We start from the raw sequence: 20,480 nt of genomic DNA on the forward strand, positions 1-20,480 counted from the left end.
AGCTAATACACAAGCCCTCCTTTCCAGATATGATAGGGCTCATTATGGCCAGCTAAAAAAATTGCTAGACCATCTACCTGACTAATATAAGGCACAAGCAAATGATCTTATACAAGAAGGGAAACTCATTTCTAATGCCTCAATCAAGTGCGCACTAGACGTTGCAGATACTGCATCTAGAGCTGTAAACACTAGTATAGTACTTAGAAGACATGCCTGGCTACGCATTTCAGGATTTAAACAAGAAGTCCAAACTACTATTTTAAATCAACCATTCAATCAAAACCAATTGTTTGGACCAGAGGTAGGAACAGCTCTGGAGAAAATGAAGGATACTAAATCTATGGGATATTTACAGTCCACACAAACTAGACGTTCCTATCGTCGCTCCTTCTACAGAGGAGGCTCGAAACAAACCAATGCTGACAACACAACATCTTTCAAATCCAACACACAAACATCCTCTAACAAGGGATATTTTAGAGGAGGAAATAGAGGGAATAACAACAAGGGAAGAGGTCGAGGTAACAACAGTACCTCTTCCGCTACAAAACAGTGACTTCCCTCTGCTCCCCCAACAGCATTCCACTCCTGTGGGGGGCAGATTAACGCAATTCCTGCCTGTCTGGAACTCCATCACAACAGAAAAGTGGGTAAGACAGATTATCCAGTATGGCTACTGTCTGGAACTTACAGCAACCCCTCCACACATACAACCCAAGCAGCGTCCAATATCTACAGAACACCTTACTCTCATTAAACAAGAAGTTCTGTCACTTCTACAAAAGGACACAATACAATAGTTCCTTTACAAGAACAAGGAACAGGGGTTTACTCGCTGTATTTTCTAGTTCCCAAGAAGGATGGGACACTGAGACCAATTCTCGACCTCAGACCCCTCAATTAATACATACAAACAGATCATTTTCATCCCACTGCTGCAACAAGGCGATTTCCTTATGACACTAGACCTAAAGGACGCCTACTTCCACATTACTATACATCCTTCTCACAGAAAGTATCTAAGGTTTGTACTGGAAGGATAACATTATCAGTTCAAAGTCCTTCCATTCGGAGTAACAACGGCAACACAAGTATTCACAAAGTGCCTTGCAGTGGTAGCAGCACACCTCAGGAGACAACAAATACATATCTTCCCTTATCTAGATGACTGACTCATAAAAGCCAAGTCATTCAATCAGTGTGTCCAACACACGCATCAGACAATTCAGACATTGCACGACTTAGGTTTCACAATAAACTACACCAAATCGCACCTCCAACCCTCTCACATACATCAGTATCTGGGGGCTACAATAAATAAATCCACAGCTCTAGCGTATCCCAGTCCAGCAAGGATACAGAGCATTCAAGCCTTAGTCACAATCTTTCAACAGCAACAATCTCTGCAAGCCAGAATGTTCATGAGACTAATAGGCATGATGGCATCTTGCGTCTTCATAGTACCATATGCAAGACTGCAGATGCGCCCATTACAAGAATGTCTAGCACAGCAATGGAACCAGGCACAAGGGCAACTAACAGACCTGGTGTTGGTAGAAAGCCGCACACATCGCTCTCTGCAGTGGTGGAACACCAAAAACTTGACACAGGGGCGGCCGTTCCTCGAGCCTGTTCCACAGCTAGTGCTTACAGCAGACGCATCCCTCACAGGATGGGGAGCTCATCTCCTACACCATACAAGCTCAAGGACAATGGAACAGTCAACAACGATTGTTCCATATCAATCATCTAGAGCTGCTAGCAATATTCTTAGCACTCAAAACATTCCAAGTACAAGTACAGAACAAAGCGGTCTTAATCCGGACGGACAACATGACAGCCATGTATTACATACAAAAACAGGGGGGGGGGGGGGGGGAGGAGGGGGGCTTGGGGGGGGGACACTCTATACAACTGTCCCAACTCGTACAGAGCATTTGGAGATGGGCCATTCCACAAAACCTATATCTATATTCACAATCAGATAGCAGATCTGTTGAGTCGGCAGACAGAACAAATTCACGAAAGGGAACTACATCCGCAGGTTCTTAAACCATTCTTTCATCAGTGGGGTCATCCAGACATAGATCTGTTCGCCACACACGTAAACGCAAAATGCCCAACCTTCGCCGCCAGTATCCCACACCCGCTGTCCAAGGGTAATGCGATATGGATGAACTGGTCAGGCAGGTTTGCGTACGCTTTTCTGCCCATACCACTAATACCATTGGTAGTACGCAAGCTCAGACAACGGTCTCTAAAACTGATCCTGGTAGCTCCCACATAGGCACGGCAACCGTGGTTCACCGCACTGCTAGAACTAACTCTAGTCCCACACCAAAAGCTACGACTGACTCCATCCCTACTCACGCAGAACCATGGAGACATCTGACACCCACTCCCAAATCAACTGAATTTGGCGATCTGGCTCCTGAAGTCTTAGAGTTTGGTTATCTTAACCTACCACCAGACTGTGTGAACATCATTAAAGAGGCCAGGAGACCTTCTACCAGAGCTTGTTATGCTGCTAAATGGAAAATATTTGCCATTTACTCCAATAATAATCAAACTGATCCCCTGGATGCTTCTATCGAAAATATCATTTGCTACCTTCTACATTTACAAAGGTGTAACTTGGCATATTCATCCAAACGCCTGCACCTTGCAGTAATTGCGGCATACTTGCAGAACTGACAACATCCGTCTCTTTTTAGAGTACCTGCAATTAAAGCATTTATGGAAGGATTAAAGAGAATCATTCCACCCAGGTTACCACCTTCTCCAGTGTGGAACCTTAACGTGGTTCTTACAAGGCTCGTGGGACCCCCTTTTGAACCTCTAAACAAATGTGAACTAGAATGCCTTACATGGAAAACAGCTTTCCTTATTGCTATCACCTCTCTTAGAAGAGTGAGTGAGATGCAAGCGTTCACTATACAAGAACCTTTCTTACAACTACATCGTAACAAAGTTGTTCTAAGAACTAATCCTAAATTCCTTCCAAAAGTGATTACTCCTTTTCATTTAAAGAAATCTGTTGAGTTACCAGTGTTTTTCCAAAACCTGGACCCTGTAGCAGAAAGAGCGCTACATACCCTAGACGTTAAAAGAGTTCTTCTCTACTATATAGATAGGACTAAATCTTTTCGGAAGACAAAACAATTATTTGTATCTTCCTCTCCACCTCATAAAGGTAACCCCATCTCTAAGGGTGGAATTTCAAGGTGGATTGTAAAATGTATACAAGTCTGCTATCAAAAAGCAAAACGTACATTAACAGTTCCTCCTAGAGCGCACTCCACACGCAAGCTAGGAGCCTCCATGGCTTTCCTAGGGAACATCCCTTTAGAAGATATATGCAAGGCAGCAATATGGTCTACAACATACACCTTCACTAAACACTACTGTGTTGATGTGCAAGCCAAGCAGCAAGCTGCAGTAGGCCAAGCTGTTTTTAAAACTGTCTTTCAAACAACTGCAACAGATACAGGTGACCACCACTAGGGGAGACACTTCTGCACAATCGATGCATAGTGTAGTATCTGCAGCTCATATGCCTCGAATGGAAAATGCTACTTACCAGTATGCATCTGTTCTTGGCATGTAGAGCTGCAGATCACTATACGCCCTTCCGCCTCCCCGGGACTTGAATCTGTTCCAGTTTCTATCTTACTTAGATGCACACTCATGGACATCTCTTCTTTACTTCTACTAATTCCATCATTTCCCATCATGGCGAAAAACAATCTAAGGATAGAGCCAATGCCCATGCGCACTATCGTCCAAGGGAGGAGTCGCCTATCTCGTGACTACAAAAGACTTCTTCCAAGACGACAACAACATGCAATCATCCCAGCCCAACACCAGGTGGCGATCTAATGCATAGTGTAGTGATCTGCAGCTCTCCTTGCCAAGAACAGATGCATACTTGTAAGTAGCATTTTCCTTTTCAAAATCTGCATTATTAGCTCCAAGAATAATAACAGTCAAATATCCTGTTTGGTTGAAAAAGCCACACCAGTTCATTGCAGTTAAGAGCAGTTCATCATCCCAACCCATCTACCTCTCCGATCCATAGGCTTCACAGTGTGATAGCAACATCAGTCATTTCCTCTAAAAGCGAATAGCATTCATTTCTCACATTAAGAATTTCTGGTGCTGCTTAAAACCTGGAGGATCAACACTTATTTCCCAAAAACGTTGAATTTGCTCTGAGATGCTCTTGTCAGCATGTGACAAGCTTCTTAGCATAGTGGGTAAATGTTTGTAAAAAAATAGCCTGTCTGTTAACTTCTCATGTTGCAGAGTCCAAATCTTTTCTCGAGCAGAGAAATACTAATCTTTTTGTCTACCTTAGGAAACACTGAAACGTTCTTACTCTTTCCATTGTCATGTTGTTCAGAATATTATGTGGTATACTCAATATAAGGTGTCTATAAAGTATTTTGTTATTGTTAAGATCATCAAAATGTCCTCCAACAGGGCTCGAAAAGACCAATTTACTGTGGACAGTATAGCTGAGAGCGTCCATACAGTTTAATGATGTATTACTAAATGGAGGGTTATGTTTGCTATTAGGTGGCAATGACCATCTGATTTGTATCATGTGAATATGACAGCAGAATCTAACTTTTGTATGGTTCTAGCATAAAACTAATGCTTATTGACTGATTAAAAATATATTTACAAGGGGGAGTGGCAAGCGCAGATTAAGATGGCTGCTTAAGACCTAGGTTCCGCCGTAGCTATCCCTAACCCTATCATCTAGATTTAGATCCTGTCAATCTGGGCCCCGGAATTGATGCGGAAGATCAGCGGAACCGGTACGAGCTATCCCGATTTTGTGTGACGATCGGGGCTAAAGATCTGGGACTCCGCCGACCTGGGCCTAGTGGGGGGTCATGAGCCAGGGACCCTGGTGCAGCGGTAGCCGAGGAGGAGTGTGCCAGGGTCGGCTGTTCTGGCCGGAAGTCACCGGCCAGCCTGGAGCCTGCCACAGCAATTGAGGGACCGTGGCGATGGGCGTAAAGTCACTGTGTTTGTGTGCTGGGAACAATGTGTGGTGCCGAGTGGGGGGACACGTGAGTCTGCCTGTGACCATCTTGTGACAGTTGCCCTTCTTGGGTGGGGGCTGCTACCCTGGACTTGGGTTCTGCTTGCCTTGACCGGCGTGGCCGCCATAGTGAATTAGTGACTCCTGGTGCAAGGGTGTGCAAGCCTTGATATCCTCACTGGTAGCAGGCAAGCTAGGTAGGTGCATACCTCGTGCCTGCTGCGCCCAAACTTTACACCTGCCATACGCGGCCAGCTCTCCACGGGAGTCCTTCCGGCCCAGTTCTATCTCTGCCCTCCCGCTGCGGGGAGCTCGACCCAGACGTGGCTGGAGGGTCTGGGACTCGGAGCAAAAATGACCGGCAGGCCAGAACCTGATAAGTGCTCTGCTAGAGGTCAGAAGGGCACAAGACAGGTTCAGTCTAATAAACTGGACAGATACACAATGCCCAAGGGCTCGCCAACGGACCTGCGCCATACTCCAAATGTGGCAGAAGATTCCGAGAGTTCCACTCCGGGACTCACATTGCAGGACGTGGTGACGGCAATCGTAGGGGTTACATCCTCCCCGGAGCACAAAATGGACACTATCTCCATTGAGGTGAATCTCATTTGCGCCGACCTCACTAAAATGAATGAAAAAGTCAAATCCTTGCATATCAAAATGAGTAGTCGTACGGATGACGTATCTCAGCTCCAGCAGGAAGTGTGACATCTCAAGTCCTTCTGTGAAATGACCGAACATAAACTAGACGACTATGAAGGAAGGTCTTGATGCAACAACGTCCGCATTTTGGGAGTGCCTGAAAAACCAGAAGGGCCGGCACCTGACCTGTTCGTAGAGGATCTCATTCTAAATCACCTCAAACCCAAGGGATTGGGCAAGTTCTTCACCATCGAACGCGCACATAGAATACCGGGTGGGCATCCCAAGCCTGGTGCACCCCGCGCCCCTTAATAGCCCGTGTCCTAAACTTCAGAGAACGGGATCCCAACATGTGCAGTATGCCCCCCCTTGTGCTTCAAAAAATGCCACTCTTTCCTTTTTCCCGGACTTCACGCAAGTGGTACAAAAGCAACGCCGCACATTCATGGCTGTAAAAAAGAAACTCTGAGACAAGGGTCTTAAATATGCAGTGATGTTCCCAGCTTGTCTCCACGTGGAGGTTGAGGGGAGGGCATTGTTCTTTGACAACCCGGAGGTGGCGTCGGAGTGGCTGGACAGTCATCTCGTCGGCGGCCCCGCAGGATGGAACGGGGGCGAAGATCAAGAACCCCAGGACCAATAGTGGGAGTTGATAAATGCCCTTTATATCTGATGGTTGGGCACAGGTAATGGGGTCGATTAGGACCCACAAATGGTCATAAACTCACTGTGTTTCCGTTTGGTATTAGCACAGCTTGATTTGGGCCTATGAGCGACACTGGACTCACAATTCAGGGTTGGGGGGCGGGGAGGCGGATTATTGGCTTTTCTCCTCTTTTCTACCATTAGTTATTTCTGAACTGTAGTTGTGGGTGACAGGCACTCTGCCACTTTGTAATGGGCATTCCAGAGAGCAGGGAAGCAGGGAGGGGGGTTGTTGGTGGGGGGGGTATGCAGGTGTTTTTCAATGTTATTCTTTTACAGTGACGCGCTAATGCACTTCCCCTTGGGGTGGGCTCCACCTGGACCGACGATATGTCGGTATATCTGGCTCATGTGAGGGTCGGACACTGACTCTGTTTTCTATCTATGCCCCTCCCGGCCTTCAGTCGTCCACATTCCAAGACCGCTGTACAACTATTCTCTCACTACCGGACGGCCTCTTGGTGTTGGGGGGTAACTTTAACTCTGTGGGCTCTGGCAAGCTGGACCGATTTCCAGCTTGTGAACCGGGGCCCTCTTCCCGTGGTTTGCCTGACTTCCTCGAGGCCATGGGTCTGACAGACACATGGAGCACATTCAATCCGGACACAAAGCAATACACATTCCACTCTGGAGCCCACCACAGATTTTCCTGCCTTGATTATATCCTAGTGCCGGGCTCTCAAATCTCACACATCCGTGAGATTTGCCATTTGGCTAGAGGTATTTCCGACCATTCGCCGCTATGGGCGGTCTTTCTCTTAGACCACACGCGGGTGGGTCGTTTTGCCCCCATAAATCCCTGGCACCTCCGTAACCCCTGTGTAGAAGACACTCAGGACATCGCCTCTTAATTCGCAGCGCATTTTGAAGATATTTATAAGCCGGGGTCACCTTACACTGAGGTAGACTCTACCGAGCTACTAAAGGACATTGCCTTGCCCACCTTCACCTCGAATGATTCGCAACTAATGGATAGCTCTCTGACCGCAGATGAAATTGCCCAAGCCATCAGGTTGCTTCAGTCCGGAAAGGCTTCCGGCCCTAATGGGATACCCATAGAGCTATAAAAACTTACTCCGTATAAAATGTCTGCCCACCTCAAAGTCATTTTCGAGAGAAGTAGGGAGTTAGGGAAACTTCGATTGACCAACGCATTGTCCTAATCCATAAAGAAGGCAAACCACACCTGGACTGTGCATCATATCGACCCATCTCTCGCCTCAATGCCGAAACGAAAATCCTTGCTGAAGTTCTTGCCAATCGCCCCTTTAAAATCATACCAACTCTCATACATCCAGATCAATCTGGCTTTGTCCCACACCGTAACACAGCATTGAATCTTCGTCGGATTCACGGGGTGAGTGGTAGTGCAGATACTATACGAGAGCCGGCGGGCCTGGTTTCCCTGGACGCCACAATGGCGTTTGACAGGATTAAATGGCCGTATCTCTTTGCTGTGCTTCAGAAGTTGGGATTTGGTCGGGAGTTTCTTGGATGGGTCCGCCTCTTATGCACGGCTCCATTGGCTAAGGTTACAGTCAACAACAAGCAGTTAGACACCTTTGCTTTCCCCCGCGGTACCCAACAGGGCCGCCCGCTCTCTCCCCTTTCATTTGCTCTGGCATTAGACCGGCAAGCAGTCTGGATCCTGCAGGATCTCATGATCCGAGGATTCCGCTGGTCAGGGAACTGGGAAGATCGTGTATGACTTTATGCTGATGACATTTTACTTTATCTCACAAACCCTCGGAAATCTTTAATAGCCCTGGTGGACATTTTGGCAGTGCTCGGGAAATATTCTAGATTTCAAATCAACTGAACCTAGTCTCATTTTTACCCCTTTGAAGGGGGAATACCTGTTTTGCCCTCTAACTGCCCAATCCAAATTAGTACGTCCCGGTTTAAGTACTTGGGGATATTCATGTGCCTGAATCCTACGCTCCGATATAGCAACAGTCTCCTTCCCCCGCTCCATAGTTTACAGCGAGATATAGCCAGCTGGAAAACTTTCCCACTGTCCCTCCTCGGGAGGACTGCTCTTTTCAAAATGATGTCCCTCCTCTGCTTTCTCTATGCCTTGCAAAACTCATTGGATGCTGTCCCCCTTACTTATTTTAAAGAAATTGAGAGGCACCAGAGGGAACTATTGTGGAATTGGCCGCCACGCATAGCTCTCAACAAATTGACCCTGAAATGGTACGACGGAGGTATCGGCCTTCCTGACATTAGGAAATATTATTGGGCCGCCCATCTGGCTGCCATCAAACATGGCACCTATGGAGCCACTGACGATCCTGGATACCGTATGGACAGATGGCTTCTCCGGGGGGGGCGGGGGGGTAGGGGGAATTATAGTAGGTGACTTTATTCCAAACAGGCCCGGCCTGCTCTAACCGGCCCCACCGGACACTCGGTAACCTTATGGCGCACTGCCACCAGATCTCTGGAATGGGAGGGTAGACTGACCTCGGCCACCCCCTTGTGGGAATTTGAGAACACCTATGACAGACCAAGGGATTAGATAAGAGGGATCTAATAGGCATTTCCTGCGTCCATGATATGTGGGAAAAGGGCAACATTAAAACGTTTGCTTCCCTGCAGGAGCAACACGACCTAGCCGACTCGGAACACTTCTGGTATACACAAATAAGACACGCCTTGCATTCAGCTTTCCCTGCTGGTTCCTCCCCTCCTGAGTCCTCTCCACTGGAGAATGGAATTTTGGATGGACAACTCCCCGAAAAGTCCATCTTCTTGATCTACAATAAATTAATACATAATATGGAGGATCCTCTCACTCAGCTCCGACAAAAATGGGTGGCGGACGGTGTTGAGTTGGATATTGACTGGCAGGAAGCCTTATCTCCTAGAGTGGTAGCTATCCCGGCGAGACTACGACTGGTCCAACTTAAGGTCCTGCACAGAATCTACATGACGGGGCCTAGGCTAGTGTTGATGGGTAGGGCGTCCTCGGCTGATTGTTGTAGGCGGTGTGGCCAGCTTGGCGCATTCATGCACATCATCTGGGAGTGTTCACTTCTTCAGGCCTTCTGGAGGAGGATGCATGGTATTATGGAGATGGCGCTGGGGGTACCTCTGCTCCCAGAGGCACGTAGATGCTTGCTTAATATTTGAGAGCCTACTGACCTGAATGCACACCTGACGCAATGGTCTACACTCGGTTTTATGGTGGCTAAATGGAACATTGCTCAGACTTGGAGGGCAGCTGCCCCTCCTAGGTTGAAAGACCGGAAAGCCAATATGGACTGGTGCATGTTCCGTGAAAAGACCGTGTATACAGCTCGCGGCTGCCCAGGGAAGTGGTCCTGGATCTGGGGACCCTGGAACCATTATAGGGGTAACATTTGCACCCCACCCATGCAGCCAGCCCTTGACGACATTCACTCTCCCTGATTTGAACCTTGGTGTGTACTAGCATATGTTGGGATTATATTTGTATGTGCCAGCTTTAATCATATACATGACTGCAATGTAATCTACTTACTGTCTGAAGTTGATGATTGTTAATAAAAAGAATAAAAATTTAAAAAAAGAAAATCTATTTACAGTAGAGCGGATATAACGGGGCTTGTGCGTTGCTGTTCTCTGAAAGAGCATCCTGTGTAGTTTCTAGGCTTCCTTGACCACCTATTGAACCTTCCCTCTCATATCTAGAAAATATTAAGAGTCCATGTTGCTTTTTTGGGGGGAGAGGTCTGGGGATTGCAAACGAAGACCTGCAGCATAAAGGGGAAGAAATTACAAGTGAAAGCAGAGTGCATATCTGGGAAAGCCACATTTTTTGGCAAGGTTTTGACATGAGGACTGGCATACAGCTTGTTCAATGGGTGAATGGCTGTAGAAAGCAAACAACGGTGGGGGAGTTACATGAATCTTGGGTTGCTAGATGTGTGCAGGCGAGGTAGATGGTCTGTAACGTTATTCGCTTGAATTGTGCTTTCTTTATGATCATCTTGGAAAAGTCACTGTCTGCAAGAAGAAATTGATATGACAGTATTTGTAACGGAAAGTCCAGCCCACAACTGTCATGCCTTCTTGTATGATGGAAAAGACTTCAGAAATTGAGACTATTTTAGGGAGGAATAAATAAGGAAAAGTATATGAGCACCTGCATATTGTTTGTTCATGGCATGACGTAGTGTGTCCTTTCTAGAAAGACCCTGTGTATATTTTTATCTGACAAGACTGCTTTAGCCCAATTCACAAGATTCTTAACAGATAAGTGAACCTCTCATGCACTGAAATAAAAAATGTGATCAAGCACAACACAAAATGTTAGTTTGCCGAACTCTTTGGCTTGTCTGGATCACTCACTAAAAATGAAATTAGAATAAGGATCTAGACTCCTATTAAGCTCTGCAGCTTCTTTCTTTTGAATAGAATTAACAAGGATATAAGGAAACCATGTTTGCACAGCCCTTCGTAGAAACAGTTCTTCCTAGATTATTAATACTGTAATTGAAAAGCATTGCCAGATTCCATTGGGCAAAGATCTTATTTTGGAATTGCATCAAGCATACCTACCTACTAGAAGCAAGTATAGAGTTCCAGGTTCTACTAGATGGAAGGAGGCACGTGATTTGTACAGTGTATATTTGCAAGGCTTGGAGCTAACCACATGGTTACCAAGCTCTTCACAAATAACAGGAAATACAATAACTATACAATGAGAAGTAGGCACAATTTGACACGTGGTTTTGAGGAAGGTAGTGAAATAAATGTAAAGAGTTGATGGAGAGAGCATTACAGTTTTACAGTACAGTGGCTTCAATTTTTACATGGTTTAATTCGAAATGAGCAGTTTTGGAGACTTTTAAGATATATGTGGTCAGGGTGATGTTACATCTATTAACAAACAATTTTGGCTTTGGGAGTACCAACTGTAACATGATATGTATACACTTTATTGTACAACTAGTCCCATTATTTGGACATATTATTAAAAGACATAATGTAGCCTAAAATCCTTGATTGTCCAAAGTCCTTAGATAATTTTAGTATGAAATTCGATAATTGTACAGCGTTCATCAAAATTATTCAAAATGTAAATTACACATTTCAAAAGAAATTAATCTAAAACAGATTTTGCTCCAATATCACAAACGAATTCTAGTTCACATGTAATGCATTTAAATACACAGCTTATGTGTTTTTCAGGCTAAAATCCACTTTTTCAAGGCAGATTTGATTGCTTATGAAATGGATTCTGTTAGCAGAGATATAATCCTATTAAGTTAAATTGAGTGCTAAGGTAGTTACTCTTACTTAAATTTTCAACGCAATTGGTTTTAGAGATTCTACGGCGAAAACCAACTTGATAAGTTACTAATCCATATTCCAATGAAGATCTTTGAGGTTGATGGAAGAAATAGTTTTAGTATGTTAGTGCCCGTGGCTGTGATTAGACTAAATGGGCATAAAGAGGAATGCAAGTTCTGTGGAAAGAAGAAGCAATAAATGCAAACATGTAGGCAAGGATAAAACTGTTTTCAAAGTATTAAGAGGAAGTCAATTTAGACAGAAAACTCAGCAAAAATGAGTCCATATTGTTAAGCTAGTTTGACTCCTTTAAAAGGTTTTGAAAAAAAAATGTTTTGACATGCTTTCATGTTTCTTGAAGCACTACAGGTGTGCTTGTGCGTGAACAAATAGGCAGATGGAGAAGCCTTTTTTATTGTACAGGAAAGATATCTCTGGTTTACTGAGAGCAGTTTGAGGTTCCTATGCAGATACTAGTGCTACTAAAACTCCATGGCTCATATTCAAGCCAGGACAAATACAATTGGCTTTTGTTACAAGGTATGCAGCAGCATGACATTATTTAAGCAGCAGTAGAATACTCAAGATGGTATGGCAATCAAGTGTAAGATTTTGTTTTGCCAGAGGAATGGACCCACTTACAGAGTTGATAAAACGGAGCAGGAAAAATAGAAATAACAATTGAAAAGGAAGTGCTACATAAGTAGGTGAACCTAGGTAGACTGGAGCAAACCTCACCGGTATCAATAATGAAGACCAGGGAATTGACCAAATCATTAGTTCAAGAACAGCTAAGGAAGTTACTTCTCCAGGATAAGCTTACGACAGAATGACTTAGTGCAATACATTGTGCAAATGCCAATGCAGTAGACTAGCAAAGTCATAATCTACGTATATAAAGAGGTGAGACTACTTTTCAATCAGTTTTGACTGGTTGGTCATCCATGCCCAAACAGGTAGTTATTGAAGGGGTCGACCGCGACCTCATTCCCCTTAGTTTGTCGCTGATGGCTAAGCTAGCACATGCCCTGCAAATCCTGTGCACAAGTTGGCTATGTTGAGCTTTCCAATAATTGTAAAGCTATCATATCGGGTTGAGTCAAAAAACACCCAGAGGCTTTGGCGCTGGTAGTGATTAAAGAGAAATAGCAGTTAGTGATATTGGTCAGCCTACCCCCAGAGGAGAGAAGTTTGGCCTTTGAAAAGGGACACAAAGTGCTTTTCTCTATTACATTATTTGTTCCCACTATACACAAATGATGTAGTGGATTGGTTGGACAGGGATGGCTGTGATTCATCTAAAGTGGCAGGGAGGAGAGTACCCGCTCTACTTCTTGCTGATGATACTCTGCTGATTTCAAAATCACTTAAAGGTCTACAGCAGCCACTGAACGACTATAGTAATTTTTGTGATGAGTGTGTGTTAGAGCTAAACAGCTTAAAAACTAAATTTAAGGTATTTAACCCTGCAAAAAGTAAACATTTTAAATGTAAACTATATGCCAACAACGATCCTATAGAACAGGTTTCTAACTTTGACTATTTGGCTCTAAGACTAACACCAAACCTGGATTGGACTATCCAGGTACAAACATCTCACTGCTCTTTAGTACATTATATGCGGCTCGCACTTTCTTTGCCCTCCCTAAACACTTTCATGTTTCCAACCTCCTCCACCGCCCACACTGGCTACCCCTTGAACAAAGAGTTCTTTTCAAAACCCCATGGATCACTCATAAGATTTTCTCAGGTAGTGGCCCAGGAATCCTGAGTGATCTATGCTGCTGCTATGTACCCACACGAGCACTGCGCTCGGCAGACCTGCTCCTTGCCAGAATCCCACAAATACGGGGGGCAGATCGGGGGGTAACTTTCAAGCGGCTGGCTCCCGCCTTATGGAACTCCCTCCCTCTACATATTCGTAGCAGTGCTGATCACCTGACCTTCAGAAGGCTGGTGAAGACTTGGCTCTTTTCCACTGCTAATTCTCGCTCTGCCTCCCCACTCAGTGTTCTACCTCAGCGCTGGGATGGCTCTTTGCAGGAGCAGCCATGCGCAATATAAATATTTTGACCTAACATAACATATCTCTGACTATCAAAGATCTTTAAACAAACTCATTCACAGAGCTTTATAACGTGAAGGCGCTGGGAGCCATCTTGTGTGACTCGGAAATTTTGGTATGCGCAAACTGCAACATCCTAACTTTAGCGGAAGATCTATTTTTATCCTCCCAAAAAGCTCGCCCCTGATCTCCCTGTTTCTCGACATGGCCTTTTGGAAGCTCTCACTGTAAGATGAGTCCAGGCCATTGCTATATTGGCATAGACTTTGGACTTCAACTGCTCTAGTAGACTACCAAGAACCCCTAAGGGATCTCTTTGCCTCATCAGATGTCCAAAAAACAGATACATCGATAAAAGATATATTTTTATGTACTCCTTTCACATTTTCTCTGACTTTGTGTTTGCATTTTAAACCAATGTTTCTAAGAACTTTAATAGCTTTGTTTCCTATCTAAATGGTACTTTATTTCATTCGGTATGCTAGACATTGTCTAGCAGCCAAATGAAAAATGTTGTACTTCATTGCTTAGTGGCTTATTGCTATTTTACACATCATTAGGATATAAAAGGGCTGTAAGCCGAGGTTCCTTTATGGTCCCTAAGAAGAATTTGCACTGTACCGCAAAATTAGCGTGAGAGGCCCCACCTATTAGCAAACTCTGACTCCGGAGTGTAGCTCTAAGGAACTGTATAGGTTTTACTGTATTGTCAATTTATGGAACTGGTGTGATGTTCTGAATTTGATCCAGTTGTACATTGCCAGAGCTTTGATGGTTTTGACTTCTAGGTTTTAATGCACAACGAATGATGCTTCTATTATGTTTTTATATCACTTTTATGATCTTCGATGATCGAAATAAAGTTATAACTGAATAAATAAAAAGGTGAGATTGTATGAACATGGCAGAGGCCAGGTGCATGGATAACGTGGAGGCTAGTCGAATCCCAACTGTGGGGCCAGGTGAACTGCTACTGCGGTGTTGAGACACAAGGAAACTACGAAGACCAGGAACAATGTTACTAGGAAGGCCTTTTGAACTTTTGAAAGAACATTGTGGAGTCTAGGCACGTGGATACTGCAGAGACCAGTCTTGTGTTTACTGAAGGCCAGGATTAGGAGTACTGCTGGGGACAGGCACTTGGATACCGTAGAGATCAGGCTCATGCTTAAAGCAGAGGCCAGGATTATGGATACTGCACAGGCCAGGCACAGGGAAACTACAGAGGCTAGGAACAGGGATACTGTAACAGCCAGCTAAGTGCATGTACAGTGCATAGTTTAGGCCCATGCAAAGAACACTGCAGAGATCAGAGGCAGTCATACTGCTTACGTTAGAAACAAAGCAATTGTATAGCTGATAAAGAACACTGCATTGGATATATGAGAGGTCTACTGGAAGGCAAAACCCTAACACATTCTCTTATGTACAGTAAGTGAATGCCCAGATAGCCTTCTGGGGAAAAAGCATTTGAAGTTCCTGACATTGCAGACGTGAGGTAGTAGCTCATACCCCGATTTGACTGAGTAAGAGATGGGGGTCCCATCTGTCGGTACGAAAATCCGCCTCCTGCATGATGCCTTAGAATATGTATGGTAAAACTGATACAAGATGATTTGAGTAGCATAGAATTGGTGTATTGAAGGCTAAACCTGATATGAATTCTATGTTTGAATTCTAATCCATTTTTGCTATTAATTTTATATGGACCTGTACAGCGATCGGACCTTGAATTGATGCTATTGGTGTCACTTAATACAAGATTACGACTAGTGAACAGAAACTACCTGTAGGAAGCCAACTCTTTATATGGTATACAAAAAAGAGGTATACTGTGCGAACAGTTCAGGTATTCTCTTACTACCAGATAGGAGCTCGCTCTTGCAATCCCAAGGTGCTCTTTTAAGGGGTAGTGTGGTCGGGCAGCCTTAGACCTATCAAAGAGGAGTGTTGGACATCTGCAGATACACACAATAGTCAATAAATGATGCACACGACTCAATGAGGAGATCCACACCAATTTATCAAAATAACACATGTATCTAAATAACTTTAGGCACTAAGATCATCAGAATATGGTAGTACTTTTTAAAATTGCTGGTTTGTTGTTGGCAACATTGACTGAGCGAGGAAACATAGGCTGCACACAGTCGCTTACCAATGACTTATAGGACCAGTCTTCTGGACTTGAGGTGTGTACAGGACATGGTCCAATGCAGCTCAAAAAGGTCACACCAGGCAGCACTGGGGCATCCGGGTGCAGTGGTGCAATTCCCTTCATGTGCCCAATGTTGTCCTATGGGTGCAAAACATGTACTGCATTCGGGCACTTCTTATTGACTTATAGGACCGATCTCCTGGATTTAAGGTGAGTATTGGGCAAGGTCCGAACAGCACCTATGTGTCACCTCAGGCGGAACTGAGCAGCTGGAAGCTGAGGTGCTTTTCAGCGCTGGGAGGGAGGGGGGGGCAGTGTTATCCTATGGGGATCAGTTCAGTCAAAAAGAGGCTACAGGCGTGAAAGCGATCTGACACTGGGTACCTAGTTAGTAGGAGCCCAGTGCACTTTCAGTCGAAATCACATTAAATACCAGGCAAAAGAGAGGGTGTTACCATGTCAAAAAGGGCACTTTACTTTTCTACCATTCACAGGTTAATGTGAGGAGGTATTATTTAAAGTTAACTTGCTCATGGCTCTAATCTTTGAAGACCAGTGCATGGAGCATTTATTTTGACCTAAACTTGACGTCTTTTGACCTGCCTACGTGGTTTTAACTAAAACACCTCTGGTTTGTTGTGATTCAGCTGGAGAACGCGATTTGATGGATCAATATGAAATGAACAGAATCATATGCAAATGAGTAGAAATTGCATGGTGGAAGAACTTGTTATTCCAGTGTTTTAGTAAAGACTTATTAGTTATCACAGTCTCAAGGGATTCGTCTTCTTTTGTCCAGGAAGAATACATCAAACGTAACTTCACTGAAGTGGCAACTCCCAACATCTACAACAGCAAACTCTGGGAAACCTCAGGCCATTGGCAGCATTACAGTGAGAACATGTTTTCCTTTGAGGTCGAGAAGGAAACTTTTGCACTTAAACCTATGAACTGCCCAGGACATTGGTAAGTATAGTTACTAACAATGATACCGATTTTACTGCCAGCCTTTGGTTCACAGGACATTTAGGTCGGCACACTGTACCTCCAGCAGATTATCAATAGCAAACATTGTTGTCAGAGTAAAATAGCCCTACCGGAGAGTCTTTGTATATTGCTTATGTTGTTACCATCATTTGGATAACGGGCCTAATGTGAAAGTGTGCACATGTCCATTAAGCCAACATAGGGTGACTATATAAACCTGAATGACTGGGTTATGTACTTTGTTTCTGCCTTCGGAAGGGCTTTTTTGCAAATACTTCTTAGGTTAGTAGAGCTAATCAAAATCCCTTTTTGAAATCCCAAATTCTCTCATGCTTTAGTAGTACTTATGAAATGCATATTAAGTAATTCAGGCACACCAGTGGCATGCATAACAGTTTTTCTGCATTGAAAGTTCTCTTTCTGCATATTTGTCGAGAGAAGACTACGTTACGTAAGGCAGTGGATCACTGTCAAGAATTCCTAACAATAGCTAACCATGCAAATAGCAATGCACTATGAGTGGGTAGACACTGAGAATTGGAAGTTGGTCATCATTTCCATGTGTTCAAATAAATATTCATTGAAGCAATAAACTTTTGTCTATCTTAAAGGGGCGAAAGTGATGAATTTGGTGGGATCTTTTTTGCACTAAATGTAGCGCACTTGTGCTAGTTTGAGTCCTAATAATTTTAAGGGATAGCTAATGTAGTCCAACGCATATCTGCTCTACATTTCTGGGGGCTGTGTTTCCCAAACCGTTATTGCAGCAAGCATTATTCTCTTGCCTAACTGTGCTTATAGAGGCTATCAAAAATGGAGTAAACCTATAAGATCACATAGGTACCACACTTGAACTTTTTCTGCGTGCACAAAGTTGCGATATGTCTATTCTCGGGTGAGTGGTTCATCTGCGTGGTGGACATATTCACTTCACTGGACATCACTCTGTTGGGCATGGGTAGAACATAGGCTTTCTGCGCCTGGGTTTATGAGCTTATAGTTGAGAAACAATTGTGTTAAATTGAAAATTCATGTTTTCAACAGATGAATACCTAGGTTTCCAGCAAGGTACATCAAACATTTCAATAGCTATGTATCATCATAAATGTTTTCTACTCTAATAACTGTATCAATGTTTTTCTGCTCGATTGTAGTTTAATGTTTTCCCATCGGCCACGATCATGGCGGGAAATGCCAATTCGATATGCTGACTTTGGTGTTTTGCATCGGAACGAGCTGTCTGGAACATTAAGTGGATTGACCCGGGTTCGACGCTTCCAACAGGATGATGCTCATATTTTCTGTACAATGGATCAGGTACTACTAATGGTGGCTGCATTTCATAAGTCTGTTATTCTGCAGTTTCGGGTAAAAAATAAAAAAAGAAAGTTTTTACATTTGGGATTATAGAATGTTCTTATTTTATGCCCTTTACAAAATACTCTTTTCATATCCTTTACATCAGCTGTGGGTAAAATTTAAGTTTTGCAATAAATTGTTGTGAAAATCCCCATTGTTTTGTTTCCCACATTTTAAAACGTAGGCAGTAAAGCACCCACCTCTCATGATATTGGTATATTTTTGCCAATTCTGAAATGGTGAAAAGCATGAAGCACTGAACAATGAGTAGTGTAAATCTCAATCATTCAGTCGATTTCTAAATCTCAGCTAATCACCGGGAGAGTCTCCAGGCGCTTGACGATCTGAGAATCACAATCAAACAACCAGGTCTTGACTGCCCTTCTGAATTCTGCAAGGGAAGCGGTAGTCTGTAGGTGCTGGGGAGGTCATTCCATGTCTTAGCCGTGAGGCAGGAGAAGGAGCATCCTCCTCTGCTTCTTCATTGGGTGTGGGTGAGCAAAAAACGGTGCAAAGCTGTCTGGAAGGTTGGTGGAAGCTCAGGCGGAGATTGATGTAGGTAGATAGCTGGTTGTGTAGTACCTTGAATATGTGGATCATCAACTTGAATTGGCACCTCTTCTGTATCGGGATCCAGTGGAGTTTCCTGAGGTGGAGGTGCTGTGGTTTCGTTGAGGCTGGTCGAGGATGAGTATGTCTGCTGCGTTCTGTATGGTCTGGAGTTTCTGTAGGGGGTATCTGGTGTTCCCTGCGTAGAAGGCATTGCCATTGTCTAGGCGACTGGTGTTTAGGGCCTGTGTCAAAGTGCGTCTTGTGTCCTGGGGTAGCAGTATGAAGATTTTCCGTAGCATGAGTAGTGTGAGGAAGCAGGCGGAGGAGACTGCGTTTATCTGGGACTTCATGGTCAGCTTGCTGTCCAGGATGATGCTGAGGTTCCTGCTGTGGTCGGTCGATGTGGGTGACGGTCCTAGTTCCGAGGGCCACCAGGAGTCGTTCCAATGTGTGGTACTGTTGCTGAAGATCAGTGCCTCCGTCTTGTCTGTGTTGAGCTTCAGGAAGTTGTCCTTCATCCATTTGGCAATGATTCTCATGCACTTGTGGAAGTTAGTTCTGGTGGCCCTAGGATCTTCGTGTAGGGAGATTTTAGTGTAGGATACAATGTTGAGTCCATGGGATCTGACACTGTTAGTCAAGGGGGTGATGTAGATGTTGAAGAGGGTGGGTCTGGTGGACAATCCTTGGGGGAAACCGCAGATGATGCCCCTGGTTTAGTATGTGAATGGTGGTAAATGGACCTTCTGTGTTCTTACAGAGAGGAAGGAGGTCATCCATTGAGGGCGTCCCCTTGGGTAAACCGTTTGCCCCTCATTTGAGGCCTGATGTTTTAGCAGGCTTAAAAAACAGCCAGAGGAATACCATTACTTCACCATTGCAATTTTACCCTGGTCAGTTCTATCACTCAGTTTTTAGATAACATAATGTTGAAATTTTAGTGACAATACTGGAATGTTTTGTGCATGGATAACCCCCTGGTCCTTGGGCAATTTGTGCTCACCTGAAAATCTAAATTTCGGATGCAAACGTAGCTTACGCTCAATTTGTTTGTACAGTGGAACTTTGAATGAGCACATTAGTATACATCCTACTAAGCAACACAGTCTAACCTTTGCAAACGTTTTTAACAGATTTAAAACAATTGATTGCTGTATTACTGTTCTGATCTGTTTCAGGCTGCTAAATACTTCAGTCCAGCAAACAATGTCATGGTCTTCCACTTTTTCAAGCAAGTGTATCCTTTTCCATATTTAGGCTGCAACCAATTCTCCAAAGTAGTTCGTAATTTGCTATTGGCCATTATGAATAGTCTAACTCATCTGTGCTTCTATTTCGCATTTCAGATCGGGGACGAAATGAAAGGCTGCTTACAGTTCTTGCAATCAGTTTATGCTGTATTTGGATTTACTTTTCAATTACACCTTTCTACAAGACCTGAAAATTTTCTAGGCGAAATTGAGATCTGGAATCAAGCGGAAAAGGTATAGTTTGAAGTTTGTGCACATCTTCCTGGCTAACAAAAAGTTCTTCACAGTAAAGTTCTGAATATTGTGAAATTCAGGACAGTTTGGGTATGCCCTCATTTGTAGGTCTGGCATTAGCCAATGCATTTTTTTATTTTATTAAAATATATGTATAATATCCTAAGTTAAAGGGGCTTTCAGTCAGTC

The 20,480-nt window shown here is 44.0% G+C and overlaps 1 protein-coding gene across 2 annotated transcripts in view; it reads left to right on the forward strand.

Moving 5' to 3' along the window:
- The window catches only part of LOC147733803 (threonine--tRNA ligase 1, cytoplasmic-like), a 242,167-nt gene that overhangs the window by 86,930 nt on the left and 134,757 nt on the right, over positions 1-20,480 (forward strand). For both annotated transcript variants that reach the window (XM_086958398.1, XM_086958397.1), the window contains 3 exons: positions 16,709-16,875; positions 18,051-18,213; positions 20,154-20,291. In XM_086958398.1, the coding sequence (XP_086814524.1) occupies positions 16,709-16,875; positions 18,051-18,213; positions 20,154-20,291 (468 nt within the window). The remainder of the gene's footprint in view (positions 1-16,708; positions 16,876-18,050; positions 18,214-20,153; positions 20,292-20,480) is intronic.

This window comes from Lissotriton vulgaris, chromosome 2_1 (assembly GCF_964263255.1).
Source record: "Lissotriton vulgaris chromosome 2_1, aLisVul1.2, whole genome shotgun sequence".
NCBI classification, from domain to species: domain Eukaryota; kingdom Metazoa; phylum Chordata; class Amphibia; order Caudata; family Salamandridae; genus Lissotriton; species Lissotriton vulgaris.